At 39.2% G+C, this 18,548-nt stretch overlaps 1 protein-coding gene across 2 annotated transcripts in view; it reads right to left on the bottom strand.

The window, feature by feature from the left end:
• PDK3 (pyruvate dehydrogenase kinase 3) overlaps window positions 1-18,548 on the bottom strand; it is a 58,674-nt gene that overhangs the window by 25,129 nt on the left and 14,997 nt on the right. Inside the window, exons 2-3 of one of the 2 annotated variants that reach the window (XM_061999739.1) lie at window positions 13,005-13,146; window positions 4,731-4,802 (exon numbers count right to left, since the gene is read on the bottom strand). In XM_061999739.1, coding sequence (XP_061855723.1) covers window positions 4,731-4,802; window positions 13,005-13,146 — 214 coding nt within the window. The remainder of the gene's footprint in view (window positions 1-4,730; window positions 4,803-13,004; window positions 13,147-18,548) is intronic. The other variant, XM_061999748.1, reaches the window with a different exon arrangement.

Here is an 18,548-nt window from a genome sequence, read left to right as displayed (position 1 = left end):
ACTACTTTCAAAGTGCAAAACTAAAGGAAGTAGCACTTCACACTCCTTGAAAGTAAAAAAACAGCACCTTCATAACCAAATCTACTCCAATATTTACTGATTTCAGAATGCTGAGAGAACCACAGTTTTAATCTTAGTGCTGCAGAAAGGAAAGTTGCTTTCCATTTACTAAGTTTCTTGCGCCTGTGTTATCTCTAGACATACTGGCAGTTTGCTACCTCAGCAGCTCTCAGCTGCAGGACTCTCCCTCACATACCCTCCCACGGGAGTGCCACAAAGAGGACAAAAAAAAACAAACAAAGAAACTCATGGGTATAAGGGGTGGCACAGTAAGTGTTCACTTAAAGTACACGTGAACAGCATGTTTTACAAGCCCTTCAGATTTTGAAGAATAATTTCTCCCTCTGTGTGTTTATCTAGATGCATACTGACACCACTGGAAATTTCCAACACTTCTGCCAGCTTACTCCCTCTACCAAGTGTGGACACTGTATCTTAACACTCCTGAAATCACACTATTTGACAGAACTGTGGAAAGACTCCCACCTGACCACTCTGCAGCTTGAGGAATGCTATTTGTGTTATCAAACATGCAAAAGTAATCTGACCTTTTGGCTTTTGCCCATGCTAACAGCAACAAGTAGCATGGTGAGGCTGTAAGTAAGCCCTCACAAGGTCTGCTAAACAACAGAACACGTGAACATACATCTGTCCTCAAATTCATACTTAAGAGCAGAGCTAAGTTGGGTCACTGAAAAACATCAGCTTTAGTTAAGCCTCTGTACTTAACTCTAACCACTCACCCTTCTCTATCACACTGGCACTACTGGCTGTCTTTGTAGGCCACACAGTTTAACAGTTTAGAACTGAAACTGTTGTAAAGCTGAACGCGAGCTATTTTTCCACTAGATCAGTTCCCAACTTATCTGCTGCATGGCTTCATAATTATCTGTGCCACTATATGGATAACATCTATAATCCTGTAACATTGATACATAAAATGGTTTCCTTGGAAAGGGAGCCCAGACTGTAAGAATACCAGAGCAAGCTCCCCAGACATGCAGAGATATTACACAAACACTCAGGGGACAGTTTTACATTCAACTGATCAAGTCATTTCATCACTTTAGAAAACATTACTTGTAAAACCACTGTAAACATTGAAAGAATACATTTGTGGATACTGAACCTCTCTGAGAGACCATTTTAGCTTCCCTTCTCTCCTGTGCTACTGTTAATCTTGATTAGCCATAACAGAAACTGAAGTTCACCTCAGTTGACAAAAAGATCACCAAGGCACTCAATCAATTTCCAAAAATCAACTACTCTAAGTCTTCATGGTTTTTGAGCACTCGAAGTGGACACCACATTCGGCTCCAAACAAAAGCTGCTAGGGTGGTACTGGGGCAGAAGTTCTGCCATTCAGGCAGGTGTCACATTTTGTGATATTAATTAAGCTAAAGGAAGACGAGATGAGGGCTATCATAAAATGTGTTACCCATCTGATATCACATAAGGCACTAATGATGATCAAAGAATGCAAAACGGAGTCTTCTGTAATACAAAGTATATAACATGTAATATTAATATGCAATACGGATGCTTCTACAGAATGCTCAGTACAGGAACAAGACAGTTGAGAGCAATCAACAGATGAAGCATGCTACAACCCCTCTTCACATGCTACTCTATGCAAGTTACCAAACTGATACACTGCAGATGCTGTAAGGACAAGAAAGGTTCTCATTCAAAGGACCAGGCATATCTCATACAGTGACCTTCCATATCGTCTCTACAACCATATAGGTTTGCTTTAAATACTATTCCTACTCATGCATTCCCCACCCGTGAAAACACAGACAATGGCACAAATTCTGTATTAAATGATACATGCAATTACAGAAAAAAAGAAACATTTTATGTAAACTTAAATGAACTCAGACATGTGGGTTTTTCCACTGAAAAATAGTTCATTAGCTACTAGAGTTCCAAATATTTCTCCTCTGATCACAAGGTATAAAAGACAGCAGCAACATGGAACACAGGAGCTGAGAAATTTGTTAGATTTATCTGTGTTAAAGGTAAATATGGACATAGTTAAGACTATTTCTGAAGGACACAGTTTGCACAAAATATTAAAATGATAGTTGATTAAAGCTCAACATATAGTCAAATGGCATAGACTTCAAAAAGTTAGGTACAAAGAGCAGGAAAGTAAGTCTGACCTTCTAATCTTAGGTAGCCTATCTAATACTGCCAAGAATTCATTTGTTCTTTAATCAGGTAACATGTCTTTTGCCTCTTCACAGGCTAAATTCAGTATATAACACAAGTCTTACTGACAAGTCCCTATCTATGCGAGAAACAGTCCTTCAGGAACAGACTGTTCCAGTGTGGGTGCCCCATGGGGTCATGAGTCCTGCCAGCAAACCTGGTCCAGCGTGGGCTCCTCTTTCCATGGGTTTGCAGGTCCTGACAGGAACTTGCTCCAGGATGGGATTCCCATGGGGTCACAGTCTCCCTCAGGCATCCACCTGCTCTGGTGTTGGGTCCTCCCTGGGCTGCAGGTGGGTCTCTGCTCTACTGCAGCGGCCACTGCAGCAGGGGCAGGGCCTGCCTCACCACGGACACAAGCGAATCTCTCTACCAGTGACTGGGGCACCTTCTCCCCTTCCTTTTTCACTGATCTCGGTGTATGGGGAAATGTTGCTTTCACATTCTTGCTCCCTTCTGCTGCTGCAGTTTAACTGTATAGTAACATCTTCCCCTTCTCCAATATGTTATTCACAGAGGTGTCACCTCAGTCACTAATTGGCCAGGTCTGGGTCAGCTGCAGGTCCCATCTTAGAGCCAACTGGCACTGACCTCATCAGATACAAGAGAAGCTTCTGGCAACTCTTTGTTTAAAGGAGCCACCCCTGTAGCCCCCACTACCAACACTTGGCCCAGACAAAACAGCTACACACTCAAAATGCTCTTCTAAGTCAAGCAGTAAGAAAGCTCACTGCTAAACTGGTCACAAATAGAAATTCTCATCCTATTAGCAAGTAGGCTATAGACAGAGAATCACAAAATGTAATAGAGGTAGTTGAAAAGTTAATCTGATTTATTTGATACAGAATAAGCATGTCTGGCACATCATTGGAAGCAATTTAATCTGTTCCTAAAAGCTTTTAAAATAGGATGTTCTACAGCCTTCTGAAATCATCTTTTTCAGTCTGTCTTGGCAATATTAGCATTTGTAGCTTTTGCCCTATGTACAATCTCTACTTTGACAAAAATCAGCCATTTTTTTAATCCTCCAGTTCTTCACTTGGAACGATCAATCATCCTTTATTACAGATGACTTTTTTTTGCACACTCAGATTTCCAGTGTCTCACAAAATCTTTTTTTACCAAATGCTTTCAACATCATTCAGAGGTGGAACTATACAAGTCTCTAATTCTTGCTTCTTTCACATCAATACTGTCCAACATGTGTTTTAATTTCTTAACAGGTAGTATCCACAACTGAAGACAGTATTCCAGCTTAGGCCTTGTGCTGAGAAAATAGTTAATTTCTTTCCCCTTGTTTAATAACACTGCAATTCACTCAGCCTATAATCCTCATGGCTCCTTTTACAGTTCTGCCATGGAGGACATTTACTACTCATGTACTTGAGTTTCTCCTGCATGGATTGCTTGAAACTGTAAAAATGATGTGTAAAGATCTCAAGATAACACGCCCACAACCAAAAGACCACATCTAAAATGCATTACCCAATAAAACCCTTACTCAACATAACACAGCAGTTAATGTATCTGAAACTAACTGAAGATAATAACCATTTTTGTGCAGCACAGGCCACATCTTGCACCTAGCATTTGCTGCACTGCAAGATGTTTTATGAAACACTTTCTATAAAACACTGCTTGACCACACAAGATTTCCAGAGCTTAAAAGGAAACTAAATTTTAAAAGAGAAACTACCCTAAGAGAACTAAACAATGGAAAAGAAAACCTACAGAAAGTAATCTTCTGACACAGATGACTACTATACTGTACAGAGTAACCATAGACCTTGGAGAGGAGGGGCAGAAGAGGGTTGCTTTGGGGTTTGTTGTTTGTTTGTAGGACTCTGGTGCATAAGTCACATCTTTTGTCCTCACATGAGGGGCTTAATTTTGTTTTGTGTAAAAATTTCAAGGAAAGATTTTAATGACACTTTTTATGTGATTTTTGTGGATATATAAAGTTGGCTAAACATTTCTTTCTCCTCAAAACATAAGTAACATTATTCAATGAGGTAATTTAACACCAGTAATTAAAGTCCATTGAAAAAAGCTTTCAGATTAAAACAACTGACATATTGAATGTTTTCAAACCGAAAAAAACCCCAAGTATTAATGTGCTAAAACACATTATAGTGCTCTGTTGTGTAAGTTCAATGTATGCTAAAATGGTATCTTAGTTCTCAGTATCTGATGTGCAAATATATTCTCACATGCATGTTGTCTTCTCAATACAGCACTTCATACCATTTCTTAAACTATCAGACTACGTAAATGCAAAACACATTGCTCAAAATAACTTAAGATTTCTTTATTCTGTTCCAGATTACAATTTTGGCCTTTGCTAAAAGAATTCTACCTTACAAATAAGATCACTATTATTCTATAGTACAAAACCACTTGTTTTTTGAGACAGATTATTTTCAAGTGAACTAATCACAAGAAAAGAAGTTACTCACTCATCCAGAACATGAGGATCCTCAGGACTTTTATTTTCATATTCTAAAAGCTCAAGGAAACTCTGCATGTACCTGAAATAAGCAAAAATAATAAAGGAGTTAAAATATTTAAATTACTTCTGATTTTTTTTTAAATCTTAAAGTAACAACCTCATGTGAAACAAAAGAAGTCATAGTGTAAAGTTGTCTGAAGAGGCTAAAATGAAGTGTGATCCTGCAACAAAGGAAAAGAAAGCAAATGCAACATATTATACTGATGTGGAAAAGTATTATTTATGACTCTATATGATACAATTCAGGAAAACTGATACACAAATCAAGCTGGAGTTAATAGGCACAAACCCTCTTTTCAGGTAGGTCTGTGATTTTGGGCAACTTAGTTCATCCCTGGATCTTCATTTCCCAATCATTCACTTTGTCAATCAGCTCCCATGTTCCTCAGAGTGACTCAGCCTTCTTTACAAAATAAAGCTCCAGAGAAAACTCCCATGCTACCCAGACTGCACCAAGCTGGTCCTACCACAGTACTGCAGAAGAGCACACCCCTTTACACACTTCAGGGCCACACAACATAGCCCTCAGTTTCATAAGAACACCACTCTTACACAACACAGCTCTTTCTAGTTCAGACCTTTAGTACACGAGATACTGAGGCCCACAGCCACAGAGGTATCACACAAGACCCTTGGAAGATACAGCAAAGTACCACTAAAAATGAACGTGGCCAGCCTGCTCAGCAAGAAACTGGCCCAACACCAGTTAAATACCACCACCTCACACCACTGGGCATGAAGACCATTCTTTAATGGTTACAGAACCAGGACCTATTTCTTGAAGTACATTGCTCAAGGTACCAATCACAGTCACAAAGGGTAGAGTTTCAACTATACCAGAAGGAGTTGTCATTCCTCTTCCTTTTGCCTTCCCTTCACTCCTGGTTAGGCACTGCCACTTACACTGTGATAACATCACTGCTAATCAGATGAGTATGTCAACAGCTGTAACTTGCCCGCAATGGGGAAACAATCAAACAGGTAAGTTTGTTTATTTTATCAGTCACACTAAAGCAACTCGTGGAAAGATCTACCCAGCTTAAGCTAGCACAAGAGAGAAAAATATAACCATTAAGCTTACAGAAGAGAAAAGCAAAACAAATGACCAAGCTTTTCCCCTTTCAGCAGCAGCATCTCATTAAATCAGATCAACAGAATGGTCTACGCATAAGTGCAGTGCCTATGACATTGACTCCAGTCACTCAATCTTGAGCAACTACAAATAAAAATCAAACCTCTTTCGGTAGCGGTTTGATGTTAAGATCAGCTCAAACAGGCTATGAAACCTTACCCTGCTTCAAGCTACAGCAAAACTTATTAAGACAGCACTGCTGTCCAAATGACTCCCTCCAGAAACACATGCTGCTACTCTATTCTCCATTTTGGCTGAGGCAATCACAGGCCACTGTGACTTTCATGGAGGGAGACTAATGTTTCCAATACAGTCGGCACAACACTAGCTCCTGTCCCTCTATCTCTTTTCGCCCTTTGTGTTTCAGTCACAAATAACTACAGAAATCCCCCAAATGTCTGACAGCTACAAGTTTGGGAAGTAGTTGGTATCTCTAGCACTGCTTATTTCAAAATATTCCTTTAAATACGTTCTTTTACACTACTAAGAGACAGGATAAAGAAAACCATCATACTAGATGCCCAGGAATTCAAGAAATTGCCTAGGGTCACTTCAGAGCAGTAACTTAAGGAGCCCTAGTTCACTACCCACCAAAGATGAGCTCCTGGAAAGCATAATGTTCTGCAAAAAGACACTGAAGCAGTTCTAACAATGAAGGGATAGGATACATGATATGAAGGATAGGAAAAAAGGTATCATTACTACAGCGAGCAAAAAAACAGTAATAAGCTATCGGCAAAGGAACTCTAAAATGACATGGGAAAGTGGTAGACAAGGCACTGAGATAATTCAGGGCATCATTAGTTTGAGTCTAGGGAGACAGTAAGATGAGCTGTTGACTTCTCACCAAATCCAGCCATGTCACGCAGATGCAATGCCTAAGACCCATTCCAGTGTCCAGTTTTGCTCTGCCTCAGTGAACACATGACACTCCACAATCAGTCTTGCCTGCCTGCCTTATCACCCATCAAGAAATGGTGAAGAACATATCTAAAGTAATTCAGTCCATATTTGTCTCAGGGAGGAAACTGACTTTCTGCAGTGTGTGTAAATAAAGGGCATAATTAATGTGGCATCTTTTTCTTGCAAATACATTTAGAAGTAAGAAAATCCATGTAACTTAAGACCACCAGCACTGTCAGATTGGACTAGTTCCCTCATGCTGTGGGTTGTAATATAACAAGAAAGCTGAGATCTTCCTTTGTAATGAAATAACTATTTGCTGTCTTAAATTTCTTTGTATGGTAAAAGGAAATAAGGCAAAAAACGTATTTGATTCTACAAAGAAATCTACCCAAAAAATACTTGCATGATTTCTGTGGAGGAATCTTAATTCTGTTCCTCAAATACACGCTGATCTCTTCCCACTCCATCACTACATCTACATTAGCATTTTTAACTTCCAAATCTAAATCTGCAGTATAGTTTTGAAAATAATTCCCCAACAATCTTCACTTAATCCACACTGCTTATATTTGCAAAGTGCTTTTGGCACTTCTCACAAGATCAAGTTCTTTTCAGAAGAAACTAAACTGGAAGCTGCTGTAGATGTGCATTACACACATGAAACCACTGTGAGTTTTCTAGTATAGGCACAATACACACCAGGAGGTGGACTATGGACTGTCACAAGTACCCTTGACACTGTAAAGTGTTTCTTTACAGCAGCCACCCCTCTATTCCTTATGGTCCCCTCTCCTGTCCTTTCAACCCTCCCCCCTGGTTTGCAAGCCTTTCCTTCCCTACTTTTAATTTTGGATGCCATCCTCCTTGTTTTGTGGAAACCTTTGGGTTTTTTTCTTTGCCCTCTTTGTTTTCCCATGCATTTCCAGTCCACTCTTCTACAGCTATTTTCATAAAGGCAAAAATAACTCATTCCACCTCACAGAACACCCAGGGCTGCAAGCCAGCTTTCCAAAGAAATTCAGAATCACAGAATCATTTAGGTTGGAAGACATCTGTTGAAATAATCTAATCCAACCTCCCTGCTCAAGTAGGGTCACCTAGAGTAGCCTGTCCAGGACCATGTCTAGTTTGGGTTGTTAATACTTCACCGGATGGAGACTCCATAGCCTCTCTGGGAAACCTTCTTGTGGTGTTTGATTATCCTCACTGTAAAAAAGGGTTTTGTATGGTCAGATAAAATTTCTTATGTTTTAGTTTGTTTTAAATGTCTCTTGTCCTGTCACTGAAAAAAGTCTGTCTCCCTCATTTTCTCTCCCATTAGGTATTTATACACTGATAATATGCATCCCTCCTGCCCACTGAAGCCTTCTCTTTATTAGGTTCAGTGGTCCAGATGGCTTACTGAATATCTGTGAGGAAATATTCAGCTCTCTCAGATTCCCATATGAATGATGCTTCAATAATCTGTGTCATGAAAAAAGTGACAGCTTCTCTGGTAACAAACTAAGACAGAGAAAGTTGTAAGGAAGCTGCTCACTCCCATCTGTCGTCATACAATATTATAAAAGTCCTGTTTCTGAATACCCAGGACAACCATCACACTTGAGAAGCAATACAGCAGGTGCTTTTACTACAGACCTCCTACCAAAAATCTCAATCAGCAATCCTGTGCTGATGCTGAGGATAAGACAGTAATGAGTACTTCTGGTACTGAAGGTAGCTTTTACCCAATTTTTATGCCATGTGGTTTTGCTGGATTGCCTACCATTACTGGTATGCTGTACTGAGATTCATACCCTGTTAATTTATTGGGATATTGGTCCCAAGACTGCAACCTCTGGAATAATCAAACAGCACTACTCCTGTGTCGAAATATCAGGACTCTAGTAAGAGTATCAGGCAGGGGCAAGCCAAGCATTTGTCACTGAATGCAGGAAGCAATTGTGCAGGAAACCATCTCAGTCAGGAAAAAAGAAAGACCAAAGCAGGTCTCAACCAGGAAAAAGCTGGTCACCAGTCTTCAGCACAACTAGCATGCAGAACAGCACCAAAGGTGCTTACACTGTAGGCTCAAGATAGCACCAATGAGGAACTGGCAGTTCCCAAAACAAAGCAAATGTACACAAACTAAATGCTCTAAGGAAATTTATAAATGTGCCCAAGTAATTTCTCTTGGATCCCCGTGGAGATGGAGAAACTATGCAAAAAGGTAGTGCTTTTCCTTTACAGAGAATTATCGAGAATATTTAGATCTTTTTCTGATTCTAAGCTAAATTGATCTTCCTTTAGAAGCTCAATACTGCAAGCACTGTATGCACCAAATTAGAGAGACCAGCTCAGAGAAAAGCTTATTAACTTCAAATCTAGGTTACTCAAATATCTGACATCACTTTTATTATTTTCTCCAATTTCTTTACTAAAGGAAGCTAGGGGAAAAAAGTAACCTTACAACAAACAAAACCAACCCACTGTCAAATGCTTAGGGATCTTGTAATACCCTGTATATTACTCCAAGTCTCTAAATAAAAACTCAGAGCTGCAAATGCTGTATATGTCTTTTTATCTTGTACAGTTGTGATTTCTCTTTTACCCCAAATCCATTCGCTGCTCACTCCCTCTCAAGCAACTCAAAAATAAAGAAATTAGGTAAAAACTTGTTTAAAAGAAAATTTATAACTTTAGTTTGCTAAAATAAATAATTCACAGCATTATCTTCACCACCAACAACATTACAATTTGTCTAACAGCGCGCAGTTCACTCCTGTAACAGCTAGTGTGTGTAAAAAGTGTCACTTCCCTTTCATACAATCCATCTATTTCCTTAAATTGTCTTTTGATTTGAACTGTGGATGCAGATGTGGATGGATGAATGAAGGTGGTAACTACAGGATTTTTCAAGCACTAAAATTTAGCAAGACCTTGTGATGTTTTGAACACATTTCATACGCAATTACCAGTCAGCTAGAATAAAGGAGAAAACTATCAGGATAATGGATGACTTTCTATATTATTAGTAAATCAATACAACTATATAGGACATATCTACAGAAAAAAACCCCAAAACCAACCAAATAGGATAAACAAAAACAAAAAAAAGAGAGAGAATGTGATACTTTTCCTGTCTTCAGTGAGTCATCAAAAGTGGAGATCAAAGCCTATGCCCTTCAAATATGTTGCCTCCTCTGTATTTAAATTTTTAACCACAAAACATTATAATTCCTTGTACAAATTCTCTGTTTTCAAGCATCCTTTGGTTTTGTTCTTTTGTTAACTACTGCCAGATAGACTGAATTCTTGTTAGCCTGCCGATGTAATAATCCTAAAATGGCACATTTCACACGAAAAATTGCTGTAAATGCCTAAGACGTTAGATTTTTTTTTTTTAATTCATGGAAGGTACCTTTGCTTTTTCCCTATGTCTATTTCACTAATATTTTCCTTCAGAGTCTCTATCACCAAAGCAGTGAAAGATAAAACATATCTCCATGGTAACACAATCTTTGTTAGTCTGAATGTGAATAATAGAGGAAACAAATTATTAATCCCCAAACTGTACTGATTTAACTAACGTGTCTTTTCAAGGAGATAAATGGAAATGTATAGCCTTTCCCAGGAAAAAAGACTAAAGAAAAGTAAAGAAATGTAGTCAAGGTCAATTAAAACATGAATCTTATACAGGATGGAGTAGCATATTGTACAAACCTCATACTCACTTTAGATACTCTGCAAGCTCTGATGGTATCCATTATAAGGTATTATTATAACTGTTTTCCCCATATTACATCACATTTGTGATAATATCCTTTATTACGCAATTCTGTCATATGTTCAACATCCTACCTGCAGTGCACTTTAGCTAGAAATTGCCCTCTTATAGCTGTCCTAAAAAAAGGCCTCCTTCTTTAGAACTAGGAAGCTGCCCATTAATTTTGAAAAACTGAAAAGAACTTGCCGATTCCTAGCAAGCTGGTGTTGTCTGGCTATTATTTGGAATCATTGCAGTTCACAGCCAGATGTATTAACTGTATTACTATTTTCATTCACTTTACTCATTCCCTTGCTAGTCCATGCAACACATACACATAAACTAAGTCACAAATTTGAACTGGGACAGAGCTAATGTTTTACCTTTGCATAGATGAAATTTAAAATCTTTTGCTTGTCGTTCATAGTTTACCCTGTGGGTAGTGCCAGTTTCGTTCAGAAAAGTGTAGCTAATAGCACAAAGGAAGGACAGCTGTCTTGCCGGTCCTCGCTACTGCACACGTCAGACTAAGGAAGCCAGAAACAAGGGAAACCAAGACCACCTTTTCTGAGAGCAATCAGGCAACCAGTTGTAAAATCTGTTATTAGGCAACACAGTGCAGTCAAGGAACATGGAACGGAACACTAAGTGCCTACAGCATGACCACGAAGATGGATTAGAGAATCGAGAGGAGAACAGGACTTGCCTGCAGCAGGGAGCATTTTCTCAGAACTGACAAGATGAAGTGCTTCTCAAAGGACCTATAAGGGACTAGGAAACTCATGTCATCTATAATGCCACTGCCTGACTGGATAGAGGATTGATGAGATGTGATCCATACTCTACAGTAGGCAGGGTTAAATTGTTTTCTTATTCCACCAAACCTAAGTTCCATCTATTTGAAGAGCCACCTTACTCTAATCTAAACGTGTAATAAAACCTACTTTAAAACTCGTCACCTATAGCCATGACTGTGCAAATTGCATCATCATATAAGATTTGGACAAGTGTCTTACAGTCATTATTATAGCCTAATATAGCCTCAAGACAGGTTTGAGGTTTTTTAAATCTAGTATCTATTGTAGCAATAAAAGTAATTCCAGGAGTCCTCAAACCTCCAAGTAAAAATTCTGGAGGGGGCATCCACTCCAAATACTCTTTCAGTTCCTTTGCCAGAAGCAATTCAATGTTGCTTGACTCTATATTTGCAGGTCAGAAGCATATGCCACAGAACGTATATCTGGATTAAAAGAATTATGCTGTAGATTCACTACAGAAAAAACATTTCTTTTTCTTCATTCACCTATCTGTTTATACTTCACTAAAGGCAGCTTCACAAATCATCTAGATTAGAAAGCCTAAAAGGCCTGCATATTATCTGCTCTTACCCATTTGTCATAACAGCTTCCAGTAACACCACACAGATGACACAAACCTTTAAAACTTGCAAGCTACCACTAAACCGCAAAGTGACTGCTACTGTGTGGTTCCACAGTATTTACAATTATTTGAAGCACTTAATCATCATGTTTGAAGTGGTCATCCAGACAGCTAGCATTACTTTTAATAAACAAACACTTAAAAGAAAGTACACAATATCACATAATCTAATTCTTATTTTCTAAGTCAGAAGCTTGATAAATATGAGACCAAATCCAGAAGTAAATGGACAGTCAACGTGAAATTTCTTGGCTCAAGGGCTATGATTAAACAGAAAGCTACAACATCCATTTTGTTATTCACAAAGAGGAATTTGTTGTATATTTGCAAAATATTTTTACATAAATTCTTTGGATTAATTATTTGCAGGTGGAGAGACTGAGTTACTTCATGAACAACAATTTTTAGTACTTCATACATACAAGACAGTAGTCTCCAAACCTCCCAGAGCATACAAGTAGGTTAGAAATTAATTACTGTGGAAAGGTTGATAGGACTTGGAATCACTTTGGACATACAGTAGTTATTTCAATGGAGAACGCTACTTACTAGACAACAGCAGATTTTTGTCCATAACCTCCACAGAATACCAGGTTATGTTTTTAAAGATTTAGCAATGAGAGGAACACATGAGAGAGAAATTTTCTTTCAGTTTTTTTTGGAAAAGGAAAAATAAGGAGAAAGAATAGCTATTTCAGGAAATTATGGGTGTAATACAATAAGGAATATTTTTAAATCTCACTCTTGGAAGTTACTGACTGATTCAAACTATCTGGGAGACAACAGTATGCTTTTGCTAACTTCAAATTCTTATCTCCAAGATCTATATTATTTAGTTAACACTAGACAGAAGAAAATGAAACTTCATATGACAAGAAACACACACTATGAACAATTCAAGGCAGAAAAAAGACTTCAATCTGAGTTGCAAGCAAAGCAACACATATAGTGTTAGTTTAACACTAATTTTTCATTCTGTTTTGTTTTTTTTGACTTACCAACTCTGTACTAGCCCAACCGAAGGCCTGTTGAGTAAGTTATCAGGCAACAAATTGACTTCTCTCATGGTGTTAGCTAGTCGCACAGGAAGTTCTTTACGCAGAAACATATATGAAGTCTTCTCACATGCATTGTCACGACCTGTTAGAAGGCAGTAAAAACACAGATGTCCACTGCAGCAGATCAATTTTAGACTTTCCAGTGCTAACAACAACTCTTGTGGAAATAAATACAGTTTTAAAATAATTTCTTTCAGTATCCACCTTCACTTCCCTCTCACTGACAGAACACATATTATACTTCTACCATCCTTGAGCTTAACTCCTTTTTTCTGACATTCTTCCTCAGTTCACATCATTTCATCCTCTCTCCTATAAATAAAAATGTCTCATTCTATAAATAAAAGTTATCAAATGCTAAAGACTCAATACTAGCTGGAAATACAACTCCAAAAATATTAGCTTTCATCAGTATGACTTGTACCAAAGTGAGCTTTTAAAAAGCGCATACCCTACACATAATGGATGGTAAGGAGTGAAAATACAACCAAGTGGCAACAGCTGTCTTAGGCTTCAAGCCATACGCTCTTCAAACCTACTAAGTACTTAAACATTTTAGCAGCACCTGGAAAGTCATCATCCCCCCTAGAACTAGCCTAAAGATGCTCACTAGGCAACTGGAAGGAAACTGCAGTACTCATCACCATATTCCCATTTGTAAAAGCCTTGGCTGAGATTTTATCTTGGACTTTCACTTTTAAACCAGATTTTTATGTAGCACAGTATTTTGAAAATGAACAAAAAAAAAAACCCACACCAAAAAAAGCTCAATAAACAGTCAGAAAGCAAACAAAAGGCATCCAGTAAAATAACAAAGTTGCTGCAGATCTAGTCAAAACAATGATAATTCTCTGGAGCCACCCAACACAAATGAGGAGACTGACATGACTGATAGCATTCTTAAGATAAACAATAGTTATTGCAGATACTTATACAACTTCAACTACAAATATTTGGAAGCATAAGATATTAAGACTCTTGCCCAAATAGTTCAGATGGAAGATCAGACCTAGTTTGACATACTTTTTTCCCTTTGCAGAATTTCACAAGCAGGGGACCTCCTGGTCATAACTAATTTTTAAGAGTCCAGGTAAATGAATATTAAACAAAAATAATCCATGTTTTACTTGTAATGAAGAATCATTATTCTGCTTTCCTCTATAAAGACAGCAAATGTATTTTGTGATAACCAGTACAACTGCCTGCAAAATTCATGAGCATAATACAAGAGCTATAAATTATGCTCAAGCAAACCAGAAAGTGTTAAAAGCACTGCTAGGCACATAATCACTGAAATATGCAATTTGAAAGACTCCAGTACAACGCAACTAGCACAATCAAGGTGATACATTTTTAGACAGTCCCATTATAATCAGCTGAACAGCAGAGTTTTCATCTTCTTTGCATAGGTAACATGCATTGGTGGCTCAGTTCCCAAACCATAACACAAGCTTGGGGGAATATGCAGGAAGGGTTAGGGTTTCCTCTTTTTCTTGCTCATTTAGGAGTCATTAATCACCATCAATATCAGAAATTCTATTGTTGCTCTTTTGCAAGCACTTGGACCTATTTTAGTTATCTGCATTTTCATAGCTTCAACTACAGATACACACATCCTGTCAAAATTAGACCAAGGAAACAAGACATTACATTGCCGTTTTCTGTAAAGTATGATAACGACCTTCAGAGTTAAATCCCTAAATTAAGTCAGATACCAATTCACCTAACATTAGAGGACAGACACTTGTTTGTTCACAAGTCACTGTATATAGTATGTGTTTAGGAAGACTGTGGCTTGACAGCCTGAAAGACTTTGATTCATTCACTCTATATCTTTTGGGCTGGAAAAGCCCTAAGGAACAAAGACGACAATTGCTTCTTCCCATGAGTGACTGCGAGCAAGTTTAGTTATTTTCTAGGCAATAAAAAGCAAAAGGAAAGAAAGACAGCCCAGACAGTAGATGAGGAAATGTTGAACAAGACCTCACAGCCTGCAGGAGTCTGTGAAAGGCCCCGTGGCCTTTCACAGACACAGTCCCTGATTTTTTGCAAGGCAGGCAACAAAACCTGCTAGACTGGAAAGCAAGACCCGCAGAAGCTACCCACTTCCTCTCCCCCCATGAGCAAGAGTACATCTCTATTCAATATGTTTCACTCCAGTAGTTTCAAACTGTCTCTTTTTAAGCAGCTGCCTTGGTCCAATGTACAGCTACATTTTAGGTACAGAGCCCTTTTGGGTTCCTGAGCAAGCACAGGGCAGAAAAATAGAAAAAAAGTTCTGTGACAAGCCTACCTAACTTGAAGGCTTGCTTCACTACAAGTCCAGTATGTTTTTTTCATTTTGAGGCATGTGGTCAGAATACCAGCTACTTAGCTGTATGCAATTACCAGAGAGTCTCCAGAGTTGCTTCAGCTTCTAGCATAAGGTCAGTTATCTACTTGCCAAACAGCACGTGCATGGGAAGTCAGAATGGCTATTCACTAGCATCAGCAATAATTAGATATTATTAAAACTGCCTATCTGTCCAAATAATGTTTAATGCAAGAAAAGCCAAAAAAAAAAAAAGACATTCTAGTGGACAGCATCCATTTTATTTCACACATACATATTTATACACTCAGGAACACACAAAACAGATGTCTTGAGAAGTGTGATTTTGAAAAAATTAAAAAGGAAATATTAGTAGACAGTGAAATGCTTATCCACAAAGCTAAGAAGAAATTAAGACATCACATTATAAATGAGGTTCAGAATTTTACACAAACCATCAACATTTATTTCCCAGTATCTGTAATACATCAATACTTGGTTTCAACTGAAAAATAATTTTATTTTTTTGCTTCAAGTGGAAAAAACTGCTCAGGCAATGAAACAGGTTTCCTTCAAAGGAAGAAGTATCACATTACGGCAACACAAAGAACAAACCATACAGCATACTACCTCTTTGCCATTGGTCTACTCCACCACAGGTAAAGAAGTAGTCTCTTACAACTCTTTATTAAAATAATGCCATAAAGTAATTCTGTTTTCTAAGGGACTAGATTTTAATTCAGGGTCAAGAAACTAGATTATCTTTAGATTTTTACTCTTCTTAAGTTCTAGGCCTCTCACTAGAGAAGGACATTGAGGTCCTCGACTGCACCCAGAGACAGACAATGAAGCTGGTGAAGGGTCTAGAGAATAACTCTGATGAGCCACTGAAGAAGCTGGGGTTGTTTAGCCTGGAGGAGGCTGACAGGAGACATCATCACTCAGTACAGCTACCTGAAAGGGTGTTGTAGTGAGGTGGGGGTCAATCTCCTCTTTCCAGTGATGAATGACAAGACATGCGGAAATGGTTTGAGGTTATGCCAGGTGAGGTTTAGATTGGACATTAGGAAGAACTTTTTCACCAAGTAGGTTATTAAGCATTGGAATGGGCTGCACAGGAAGGTGGTGGAGTCGCCATCCCTGGAGATATTCAAAAGATGCGTAGAAGAGGTACTGAAGGACACGGTTTAGTTTAGTGATGAGCCTAGCAGTGTTAGGTTAGTGGCTGGACTCCACCTTCAAGGTCTTCTCGAACTGTAATGATTCTCTAATTCTATGAAAGCTATACTTTCAAGATGATTAGGAAACTTACAGATCCCACCTACAGTGCTTAGTACAACGTAATCCAGAATTTGAACAGAGAGGATGAAGGAAAAATAAATGTAAGAGATCCCTCTGATAAATTACATGAATTTCTGAATATCTTCTAAAACGATACACGAATCAAGCAGAAATCCAGATGACCACAAAGTAAAACAGTCTGTTACAAAGGAAATAATTCATCTGACTGGATTTACCTAAAAAGAAATAATTAAAGAATACAGCCAATACTCTTTAAAGCCTTAACATTTCAGAGGAGGCAGCAGTAACTATCAAGAACCAAACAAGTATGAGGCTCTAACTGCAGAAGATTCAAGATGATATGACAGAAACTTCTTGATGGCAAACACTATAGATGGCAGCAACCTGCTCTGATTTTTGCCATCTATTACTAGTGAAGTTAAACATCTGTTCAGGAGATCACTGCAACAAATGCATTGGTGCCTGAGAACTGGAGAAAGGCCAATGTCACGTCAGTCTTCAAAAAGGGCAGGAAAGACGACCCAGGAAACTACAGGCTGGTCAGCCTCACCTCCATCCCTGGAAAAGTGATGGAACAACTCATCCTGAATGTTATCACTGAACATATGAAGGATAAGATGGTTATCAGGGGGACTCAACGTGGCTTCACCAAGGGGAAATCCTGTTTGACTAACCTGATAGCCTTCTATGAGTGCATAACCAGCTGGCTAGATGAGGGGGGAGCAGCAGATGTCATCTACCTTGACTTCAGCAAGGCTTTTGACACTGTCTCCCACAACATCCTCATCAGAAAGCTCAGGCAGTGTGGCTTGGATGAGTGGACAGTGAGGTGGATGGAGAGTTGGCTGAATGACAGAGCCCAGAAGGTGGCGATCAATGGCACAAAATCGAGTTGGAGGCCTGTGGCCAGTGGGGTAACACAAGGATCGATTCTGGGGCCAGTCTTGTTCAACATCTTCATCAACAACCTGGATGAGGGGACAGAGTGTACCCTCAGCAAGTTTGCTGATGACACCGAACTGGAAGGACTGGCTGATTCCCCAGAAGGCTGTGCTGCCATTCAGTGGGATCTCAACCGGCTGGAGAGTTGGGCAGAGAGGAATCTCATGAGGTTCAACAAGGACAAGTGTAGAGTCCTGCATCTGGCAAGGAACAACCCCATGCACCAGTACAGGCTGGGGGTCGAACTGCTGAAGAGCAGCTCCAGGAGAGAGACCTGGGAGTGCTGGCTGATAATAAACTGAACATGAGTCAGCAATGTGCCCTCATGACCAAGAAGGCCAATGGCATTCTGGGATACATCAAGAAGAGTGTGGCCAGCAGGTTGAGGGAGGTTCTTCTTCCCCTCTACTCCGCCCTGGTGAGGCCTCATCTGGAGTCCTGTGTCAAGTCCTGACCTCTCCGGCTCAATAGGGACAGGGAAGTTCTGGAGAGAGTCCAGTGCAGGGCCACCAAGATGATCAAGAGTATAGAATATCTTTCATACGAGGAAAGACTGCGGGACCTGGGGCTGTTTAGTCTGGAGAAGAGGAGATTGAGGGGAGATCTTATTAACATCTATAAATATCTAAAGGGTGAGTGTCAGGAGGTTGGGACATCCCTCTTTTCTATAGTAGATAGTAACAGGACAAGGGGTAATGGGATGAAGCTGGAACACAAAGTTCCACTTAAACATAAGAAAAAACTATTTCACCATGAGGGTGACGGAGCCCTGGCACAGGCTGCCCAGGGGAATTGTGGAGTCTCCTTCCTTGGAGGTCTTCAAGACTCGCCTGGACATGTTCCTATATGACCTGATCTAGCTGACCCTGCTTCTGCAGGGGGGTTGGACTAGATGATTTCTAAATGTCCCTTCCAACCCCTACGATTCT

This window comes from Colius striatus, chromosome 1 (assembly GCF_028858725.1).
Source record: "Colius striatus isolate bColStr4 chromosome 1, bColStr4.1.hap1, whole genome shotgun sequence".
Lineage (NCBI taxonomy): Eukaryota > Metazoa > Chordata > Aves > Coliiformes > Coliidae > Colius > Colius striatus.
Note: the sequence above shows the minus strand (reverse complement) of the source record. Positions and strands in the feature narration are given on the sequence as shown.